Source organism: Botrytis byssoidea (assembly GCF_014898295.1).
Source record: "Botrytis byssoidea strain MUCL 94 chromosome Unknown BBYS_018, whole genome shotgun sequence".
NCBI classification, from domain to species: Eukaryota; Fungi; Ascomycota; class Leotiomycetes; order Helotiales; family Sclerotiniaceae; genus Botrytis; species Botrytis byssoidea.
In genome coordinates this window covers 128,272-138,160 of record NW_024065859.1, presented here as the reverse complement: position 1 = coordinate 138,160, position 9,889 = coordinate 128,272, and the positions used below count along the sequence as shown (strand labels likewise).

Here is a 9,889-nt window from a genome sequence, read left to right as displayed (position 1 = left end):
AGGTACTTGCGAGTCATGAGCATCACACCACGATGAAGAATATAATGTTTGATAAACAAGCATCGATAGGATGACAAGGCCCGAAACGCTTCCGTAACCATCTAAACCAGAGTTGCGACGTGCGGGGAAAACTCTTGACGGGTCCGCATACGATTACTTGCATTAGTGTCACAATGGCAATCACGCTACATGCATCATTAGCATTGCACATCAGCTTTAATATCGCAATGCGTTAAAGAAAGAACGTGGGTCATTTGATGAAATGATGCCAATTGGAGAAATGATCTCCGGAGAGTGCTACTGCACAATGCCAAAATTGCAATTGTTTAGAGTAAAAGAATGATTGACTAGGTGGTTTGCATTATTTGGTGTTGAATTGAGGGGTTCATTTCACATGCAGAATTTCAATCTACAACTTGCAGGTTTCTTCTTGGCTAGCTGATAGTGGTGTATAGCGTGGTCTGACATCTACTCAACAAAGCAGGAATGTTGACTATCAGTTGGTACATTGTTGAAGCGGGATTTCACAATTTCCCCTACCCATTGAAGCTATATAAACTCCAGAATCCCTCGCATTGAACCTAATTCTTAAACTCAAACGATCCTCACAGCAAACACCATTCTACAAATCTTTTGCAACTTTCATTGCTAGGTAATATTCCTCCTTCTTGGATAGGTATCTTGGCTTACATCTGGAATATAGCCATCAACTATCAAACCTCCCGACTAATTTCAAACCAGTCATCATCAAATAGCCTCCAGTAAGCTACAATAAACCACACATCGACAACCAAACCGTACTAACATCTTTATAGAAAAAATGGGTGCCAATACCATCACCGTAATCAACAACTCCACCTCTGACGTTTCCGTCAGTGTCACATACCACGGGAACGATTTTCAAAAGGGCGGAAGCGAGCTCTGGACTTCTCTTAAAGCAAATGGGGGAAGCGACACCTGGAATTATAGGGCCGACAATCAAATCGTTAGAGTAGCTAGAAGTCAGAATGCTGGAACAGGAATCGAGTCATACCTTGCTGTGCCAGGAAAGACTGTCTACATCAACTAATTGTAGACTACTGGTGGCAGGTTCTCGCTTCCTCTAATGGAATGAAAACTCAGCAGTATCACACCCACCCACGATTGGAAAAAATGGTTCATCACAGCTACTTAGCTATATTGCATATTGAATGAATATAGCAACATGACCCAGCAATAATGGCCTTTTCAAATATTATAGAGTGTGACTGTGAACCTGAACGTGAATACCAATCCAATATAAATAGAAAAACATAGGCTGATAAACAAATCAACTTTGCAAAATCTTTACTCTGAAAGCTCTCTAAACGCACATAAGCTGGATGACAAATCCAAGTCCTTAGATACTCAATGAACTTGCGCGTTTTGTACAAAATATCCAAATTTTGAAGCCACCCTAGAATCAACGGTTCAAGACTTCTTGCCCCAGTAGAACAAAGTAAATATGTGCACAAGGTCAAAAAGACATTATGCTTAAAAGGAGACTTTCGAGTCAAACACAAGACAATTGGGATGGTGAAGTAATTTGTAAATGGATACTCGCAGATACCAAAATATCATGAAGCAACCTAACCAGCCGATCCTTTTCCAAGCCCTTGCCATATCACAATATTTGGCAGCCAAAATTATGATCACGGTATATGTACAACTAGTACTTGCATTTACTGCACGCACCTCCCAATCTTATCACATCTCAATCTTACTACCCTTCATCACCATTTCATCATATCACCTCTCAATCTCAGCCAGCTTTTCCCTCGGTGGTAGTGCTTCTGGTCCAAAAGATAATGGTAGGAGCTAGATGTGCCATATCACATTAGTATATCAAACAAACCTCTAGGCCACAGACAGAATCCCAAGTAAAAGCGTGTACTAGGAGGGAGTAAGTCCGAAAAAGAAACGTAGCACATACCTCTCCTAACCTCGCAACCATAAAATCCCCATTCTTGTCAAACATAAAGATTGGCATATCCAGCTCGCAGAATTCACGGATACTGTATTTATCCACAAACATTAGCAGTTTCTCTTAACCCCGTATCTTTCATCAAGCCCGTAATTCAGAAATCCCAGCTCTGAGCTCTGAGCTCCCTTCATCCCCTCCTATATTCCTCCCATTTCCCAACCCCCATCCATATCCACACCTCCCAGCACGCAAACCCAAACCCAAAAACCCAAAAAAAACCACACTCACAACTGTCTACACATTCCACACGGACTCGCCGGCGGACTAATATCGGTCGCGACGCCAATCGCCCTAAACCCTCTCTGCCCCTCCGTAACCGCCTTCCCAAACGCCACTCTCTCCGCACAGGTTCCCACCGGATACGCTGCATTTTCCACATTCGCGCCATCGATATATTTTCCATCGTGGGTGAGAATCGTAGACCCGACGCGGAAATTCGAGTACGGGCAGTAGGCGGTCGATTTGGCGGATGCGCTGCGCGATTGGAGCGTGTGGATTTGTTCGCTGCTGAGGGAGTAGGTTTCGCTGGCGAAGGATATGTCGGATGGGTCGTTGCCGCGGAGTAGTTTTGGTTCGGGGAAGGCCATTTTGTGAGTTTTTGTTTATGTGTTTTTTGCTGTGTGAGGTTTGGAAGGAAAGGGGATGTGAATACGTTGAAGCGAAGGTCGAGTTGTGAGTAGAGATAGATATAGATATAGATTGTGAGGTGAGGTCATTTCGCGATATGTAATGATAACGATAAAGGGAAGGTGTTTAAGCTTCCCCCGCTCTATTACCTAACTTTTAATTCACGTCAATAGATACACAATTGTGATACGAGTAGAATGTGTGTATTAAAATCAAAAGTGTCTAATTCATACAGATATTTCTAATTCATAATTCTGGTTTTAAATGCATGGTACTTCAGATCTCTCCGTAACATTTCGAACTTTCAAACTTGATCCCAGATACAAAAAGAAACCCCGCTACCCCTCTAATTCGATCACACCTACGAGTATGGATATACCTAGTATCTAGTTTCTATACTGGGTTGGGTTGAAACTCTAGCATAATCAACCAAAACTCGAAATCTCACTAATATTCGAACTTACCACCAGCCTGTCGATAGATAACAACTCCATCCAGCCCACCCACAAAGAGGCATCATTCTCGAGAGGTTAAAGATTCTACAAGTACAAAAGGTATTCGAGAAGCGAATTCCTTTCACGCGTCCTTCCCCATTCCTCATACTTTTATAGCACCGTCACGAAAGATAGGAAGGAGAAGGGACCATCTAGATGGTGAATTATATCATGTAAAGATTCTTCAGGTCTACATAGCTTGATAACTTAACAACTTTATGGATAGCTTAACAAGTTCTCAAAAGACTCGGGGGCATGCCATCGTATCGCTTTCCTCCTTCACTTCCAACTGCCCTCCCCTTCTTTTCTCCTACCATCTAACCTATTTCCCATCCCACCTCACCTCTCCGCAAGTAACAGCTGTAAATCTCACTCTATCTCATCTCATCTCATCACTCACATCCCATCCCTCACCTCTCCTCCACATACAACACCAACCTTGGAAGCTTGCCTCACAAACTTGTTCCCCAATCCAACCCAATCAACCCCTAAAAACAGCACACCACTCTTTATCCTTCCTCTCCCACTTCCTCTCCCACTTCCTCTCACTCACTCTCTCCCACTTCCTCTCCCTCTCCCTCCCCCTCCCCCTCTCCCACTTCCCCTCTTCCTCCCCCAAGACCCAGTCGGCACTAAACCCAATATCAATCAAACAACCCCATAACCCAATCTCAAACCTTCAATTCAACACAGAATCTCTACATTCCACTTCCCCTCTATCCCTTCAGATGCCATTTTAGCTCATCCGTTCCCATTTCTTGAACTCTCTCCAGAGCTCTCAGATTATACAATACAATCTAAATTTCAGACCCACTCATCATGATCCAGGAACTTTCCAGACTCTCCCCTTCTCCAACTTTTCAGACTTCACACTTACCAACAGCAATCAACAACCCAGAAAAATGGTCGATATATTTTTCGTTTTACTTTCGAATTTCATTTTCATTTTACTCCTCTCTGCCGCTCCTTCCATCTACTACGCTTATTTCAATGAATCACCTATCTACATCCCCCATTCGCATCATCCTAATGCATCCCATTCGCTCAAACTTTACCGTAGACTGAAGACCGAACAGAGACTGGAACAATAGCTCAGCTCAGTCCATCTCAGCCCACCGCACTCACAAAAATTGCTCTCCTCCAAGATCTCAACATCCCAAACATTCCTTGCACCAATTTAATCCTTGGTGACTTGAATAGGAGTAACTGCGTATGTAGGTCTGACGTATCTATAATGCCGAAATATCAGCATCATCTTCTTAACACCCTCCTTCTCCATTCCTTTCCATTCCTAACACTCTTCCCAGATAGATAATGAAAACAACATACCTGTCACTGTTATATGGACTAGTCTCACTACCCAACAATTCCTTTTCTCTCTTCAAATCAGCCCAATGTCTTCTGACAAGGTCACGATCGGTTTCTGCTGTCAAAAGTGGGATCAAATGGATTCTAGACCACATTTTTTCACGGGCAAGCTCACTGTTTAATATTTGTTAGTGGATCATTCATTTGAATCGTCTGACGAGGGAAAAAAAGGCGTCCTGTTATTTGAATTTATAATTCAACGTCATATCCAAGCTCTCCGGACTTTATTTCGGAATCATCCAAGATATATCGTGGATTTCATCAAAACCCTCAGGAGTGAAACCTTCCATCGAATACTCATACACACAAATCCCCCCTCAATCCTCAAAACCCCAAAACAAAAGAAAGAAAGGAATACATACTTCTGTTCCCGAATACCCTTTCCTACTTTCCAGAATCCATATGTCATAACTCCAGCCATGGCCAAAAGCATAACCGAGGGTCTGAAACCGCGTGCTGGAAGATTTCTCTATAATTTTCAAACAAAAGATATTAGCTTTCTTTCTTTGAACTCTGAGTGCTTTTCTTCCTCTTTCCCACCCCACAATCTCTACCCTTCCGCCCCTCTGTTCATCTGACTATATAAACATCTGACTATCTACGTCGGACTCGTGGAAGGTGGAAAATAAGGATGAGGATGAGGATAAAGGAATGTCGTAACATGCGTATGGAGATCAATCGTCGTATATCGATGTTTGGAAAATCTCGCGGTCTCATGGTGAATGACGCTCCGCTAGCCCTCCGGGGGCCACTGCCGTGGAGGCCGACGATTTGGTCTAGTCCATCCCATCAAACCACCACTTCATTCACCACTCTTCCTCCCTCCCTATGCACCACTCGCAGCACCTCATTCTCATTGGCAGACATCGAACATCAATTCTCTACCCCTCCATTACCTCCAATCTCCTAATTTCACGAACCCATCACACTAACCCCTCCATCGCACCGCACCGCACATCCTCCATCTGCAATCATTTCTTAACCACCTCCATCCCAAACCGTACCATTCAATCTCTCCAATCATCATTGCCCAAACTCCAGCTCTGACTCCCCAGTCCCGATGATCAACATAAGCCCCCAATATCAACCATCAAACACGCGGCACATGCCGGCACACAACCATCCAAAGTTCATTCCGCACTCTCCCTCACGATATCTCAATACATAGCAGTCGCAGTCCCGGCAGTAATCTTCTTCGTTTTCGTCTTTATTTTTGTTTTCGTTTCGTCCTCATCCTCATCGTATTCATAGTCGTACTCGTCTCAATCCAATCCCTCCCTCCTTCCCTCTTGCAGCTAAGCAATCCCATCTCCTATTCCTGCTTCTCCTCCGGGCATATCATTCATCCATTGCAATTCATACTTCTCCCATCTCCCGTCTCCCCCGCTTCTCAATGCCCCATCCCCTCTCCCCTCTCCCCTCTCCCCTCCTTTCCTCAATCCTCAATCCCCAAACCTCCCATTCCAGTCCTCTTCTCCTCCTCCGCAGAAACAAAAGAAACGAAAAAGGAAATCCCACCACACACCTTATACTGCACGGCTTCGTACCCGCCCTTTGGCGGCATATCCTGAGGCATGTTTGCTGATTTCTCTTCCCTCAAATTATTTTATCTTTTCTCGATCTTCTTTCTTCTATCCCTTTGTCGCGACGTCACAAGATAGGATACAGGATATGGCGTAATTGAGTTGTCTGCAATGTTCAATGTGGTGTGGTATGCTTTCGAGATTGAATGTTATCGCTCAATCAAGCTCTAATTTATTCATGCCTTTAAGTCAAGGCCTAAATTTTGTAGCCCTCCCGAGATCCACACCCGCACAATTGACTTGGTCTGAGCGTTCGTAACCAATAAACATCGAGGTTTTACTATGCTCAAGTACATATAATACATTAATCCTTATTAACGTCCTCAAATGCAAATCTCTCGTAATCATCTCATCATAAAACTCATTTCAATCTCAATCATAGACTCGATAATTCTTCAATCTTCGTATAACGCCCAACTAATGCACAAAACCAATCCCATCCCTTCCCTTCCCGCCAAACTTCCATCCCAATTCCAAATCTCCCAACCCCGATTCCCAACCATGCCATTCCTATTCACCCAGTCTCCCAAATTCCATCCACAAAACACCTTAAAATCAATAATAAACCACGCTTCAAAATGATATGATGGCTGACACAAGAGTTCTCGTTTTCTCGTCATGTGCAATTCCTCCCCTCATGCCAAACAGCAAGGACTCTTGATAAAGTTCGACCTAGGTGCAATGCAATGCAAATAGCAAAATCAACCGGCGGCAGCAGCCGCTTCTTCCTCCAGTTCCAGGTCAAAAGCAGCCTGCATTTCGGCTTCCAGATCATCTTCGAAACTATGATCACTTTCCTCCGTCATAACTTGATTAACCTCGTCATTTTCATCACCCGTAACCCCCGGGGTAAGAAGACTCGATTCCGTTGTACTATTTGGCGTTTTTACAGTTTTCAGGCCCGTTGTTCTTGAATTAGCTACTCGCTGCTTTTTTGCCATAGTGCTTTCTTCTTCACTTTCATCTTCATCCGTCGCATCGTCGAATCTTCGTTTATGTCCTCTTCTTGAACTTGTACGCGATGTTCGACTGTTGTTACTGTTATTACTGGTGAAACTTGTGTCGCTTTCTGTACCGGATTCATCATCACCCATGAATTCGGCCAATTCGTCATCTATTGATGACCAATTGAGATCCGTCGTTGGAGAGATGTCACCTCGTGGTTCATCGGGCATCACACCTTCTCCATCTAGCTCAGATCTTGTGTCGTCATCTTCAAAATCTTCACTCTCGGTGTAGTCTGAAGATTCCTCACTATCTTCACCAGGAGATGGAACATTAGTCAAATCGCCACTTTGTCTCCTATCAGCTGGATTTATTTCCACCTAATGGATATATTAATATTGCCCATGAGAAAATAATGGAGTTCAACCTACCAGATACTCTAATTCATCTTCCTTCTTCCACTTGCTCATCGACTGAGTCAACCATTGTTGTGTGACTATCTTGATGTGAGGATATTTTGCCGCTTCTCGAACTTTTTGTGTACGGGTTTTCTGTGACGAGGCAACGACATGAGTGACTCTCTTCGAAACCCTGTAACATATTAGTGACTCATCTTCAAAACGTCATGATAGTACATACTTCTTATGAATTTTGCCACCAAAGCTTTCTATCTGCTGAGCAATTTCAGATCTGAGTTCGGTTAGCATGGATTTTCCCCTAGCCGTTTCCAAACCCCACACGCTAGAGAATATACACGATAAAGTTTCTTGTGAAATAGAATCATAGGTGGTATCAACTAACCTCATAAGGTCGACTCCCAAAGGAACTAAACCCGACATTACAATCACACATCCATCTAAGACTTGAGACCTAAATATTTGTTAGCAAATCCGTCTTGCGTGGCATCGCTTTTGGGGATGGGAATCCATACTTGAGACGCGGCATCACAACTGCAATATTAGGTACCACTTTGAGGTCGGCAGCTTCACTTTTGACGTTGACCTTTCTTTGATGACCAGGTTTTAGTTGTGCAACTCGTCCACCTGGAACATTGACCAAAGCTTTATCATATTCTTCATAGAAAGCTCTGTGCAAATCCGTAAGATGTTGTTGAAGATAAGTTAGTTCGACGTCGTCATCCTTAAGAACACTGTGTCGATGCGTGTGATGTTCAACCGTGCCATCCTCGACCGCCTTTTCTGCTTCTTCCTGTTTTTTGTCGGCTTCGTCAAGTTCTTCCTGTTTATGAAGTAGTGGTCGGTCTCTTAATTGTTGCTCCAAAAATTTCTCTTGCTCCGCTGCTTGTTCAAGTAATGAAGCGTCATCGTCTATCGTGTTGAGTTTCGGTAGAATTGGTTTCTCAGTTGCTGGTTCCTTCTTGGCTTCTTCGGCAGATTTGGTTTCGCCTGCTTCAGGTTCTGTAGGCGTTGCAACTTCTCCAATAGGTGTTTCGATCGTCTCAAGTGTGCCGGTCTCCGGCTTTGAGTGATGCTTCTTTTTGGGTGTGGATATTTTAGGAAGCTCCTCTCTTTTCGGTAGGAAACTCGAGTTAATATCCCCGATACCAGTAAAGAAATCATAAGGAACAACCTTAATAAGATTAGGACGATTCATTGGCCAAACATCTGCGCGGTCATCAATAATTGCCACCATATGCGTGCTCTGAGGGAACAATCTAGCCAGACTCTTTGCCGTGACGTTGCCGTTCTCGTCTCGACTGATGATACGATCACCAAATAATTTCTTTCCAGGGTCGACGATTTTTGCAATATTTAATGCATATGCTCGAGTACCCATAGTATAAACATGTAGCTCATACATTTCGGAGACTTTTGCGAGAAACTCCGCAAGGCCAGGGCGCATTTTAATGTAATACCAACAACCGGATGCGAGACCGCGAGGACCATCATCATTGAGTTGGAAGGATCGCACATCTTTGACGGCCTCGTAATTTGGTGAATTGACATCGCGTTGCCATTCTCCAACAGTAGGTTCAATACAAGCATGGATAATGGTCTGATCCAGATCCACCACCAACGAAAGTTTTCGATTCTTAAGTAGCCGTCGTTGCAATTCTTCTTCCGCCTTCGAAGCCTCGTCAAGACTAACTGTGAGGTGTGTTTGGTCGTGGATCATATTGATTCTAGCTCGGTCTGTATCGAGCGTACTGGTGGCCCAAGAGACCTCGGTCATATCTTTTCCACACATCCCACAGAGTCCCGCATACTGGACAGCATGCGAACAACTTTCTTCAACATCGACAACAGGTCCATCGCTCTCAATGGTCATGCTTTCTTTGACCAACCATTTCTCGATAGTCCCGTCAGAAGGACTATCCCATGTTCCATACGATGTTTGTTCTTCTTCCCATTGCTCGCCCAATGGATCGCCAACCATTAGCTTCCAATGATATTTGTATTCGAGGAGTGAGTCCCGTTTCGAAATCTGATCGCCATGTTTCTTGTATAACTTGGTGATTGTAATTGGGTACCTCAAATTCGGACCCAAGGTTAATGTCTTTCCCATTTTGATATCCTCCTTCGCAAAGCTGTCGTTGGATTTGTGATCATGCGATCCCGGGGGGGTCGGTTCTATTTGTTGAAAGATGAATCGTCAGTAAGTGAGTTTAAAATGGTAAGGAAGTAGAATGCGCGCGCAGATGAAAGAAAGGTCGGGGAGAAGTTGAATCGCATATCGCAAATCGCATATGACAAGAAGCAAGCCACAGCACCTTAGTGAAAGGCCGTCGCAAAGCGCAATACAATTCCAGGACGATTCGCAGAAGCTTAAAGCAAGCTTCAAGGATAGATACAATAGATATCTACAAGCTGTTGAAAGACCTACGAATTCAATTTAAGCTCCTTGAAAGC

General features: G+C 43.9%; 4 protein-coding genes across 4 annotated transcripts; 1 reads left to right on the top strand and 3 right to left on the bottom strand.

Moving 5' to 3' along the window:
* Positions 1 to 820: 820 nt before the first annotated feature.
* On the top strand, positions 821 to 1,069 carry EAE97_008413 (uncharacterized protein; the record flags this gene model as incomplete). The annotated part of the gene is made up of 1 exon (XM_038878928.1): positions 821 to 1,069. The coding sequence occupies one exon, from the start codon at positions 821 to 823 to the stop codon at positions 1,067 to 1,069; it is 249 nt and encodes an 82-aa protein (XP_038730010.1).
* A 698-nt stretch (positions 1,070 to 1,767) lies between these two features.
* EAE97_008412 (uncharacterized protein) lies at positions 1,768 to 2,589 on the bottom strand (the record flags this gene model as incomplete). Its single annotated transcript, XM_038878927.1, has 3 exons — positions 1,768 to 1,836; positions 1,952 to 2,033; positions 2,231 to 2,589. The coding sequence occupies 3 exons, from the start codon at positions 2,587 to 2,589 to the stop codon at positions 1,768 to 1,770; spliced, it is 510 nt and encodes a 169-aa protein (XP_038730009.1).
* A 1,447-nt stretch (positions 2,590 to 4,036) lies between these two features.
* Positions 4,037 to 6,229, bottom strand: EAE97_008411 (uncharacterized protein). The gene is made up of 4 exons (XM_038878926.1): positions 6,017 to 6,229; positions 4,854 to 4,960; positions 4,453 to 4,605; positions 4,037 to 4,352 (listed from the first exon to the last, which is right to left on the bottom strand). The coding sequence occupies exons 1-4, from the start codon at positions 6,065 to 6,067 to the stop codon at positions 4,301 to 4,303; spliced, it is 363 nt and encodes a 120-aa protein (XP_038730008.1). The 5' UTR covers positions 6,068 to 6,229; the 3' UTR covers positions 4,037 to 4,300.
* Positions 6,230 to 6,775: 546 nt separating this feature from the next.
* Positions 6,776 to 9,545, bottom strand: EAE97_008410 (uncharacterized protein; the record flags this gene model as incomplete). Its single annotated transcript, XM_038878925.1, has 5 exons — positions 6,776 to 7,399; positions 7,451 to 7,610; positions 7,659 to 7,709; positions 7,821 to 7,889; positions 7,951 to 9,545. 5 exons carry the CDS (start codon positions 9,543 to 9,545, stop codon positions 6,776 to 6,778), a joined length of 2,499 nt encoding a protein of 832 aa, XP_038730007.1.
* Positions 9,546 to 9,889: the final 344 nt, after the last annotated feature.

Bases quoted from the DNA above. Each gene is read 5' to 3' on its own strand.
- EAE97_008411 (XM_038878926.1), bottom strand. From the start codon at position 6,067: ATGCCTCAGGATATGCCGCCAAAGGGCGGGTACGAAGCCGTGCAGTAT. The intron at 4,606-4,853 runs GTATGTATTCCT...AATATTAAACAG, and splicing joins AAGGGTATTCGGGAACAGAA to TGAGCTTGCCCGTGAAAAAA. The intron at 4,353-4,452 runs GTATGTTGTTTT...TCGGCATTATAG, and splicing joins AGTCCATATAACAGTGACAG to ATACGTCAGACCTACATACG.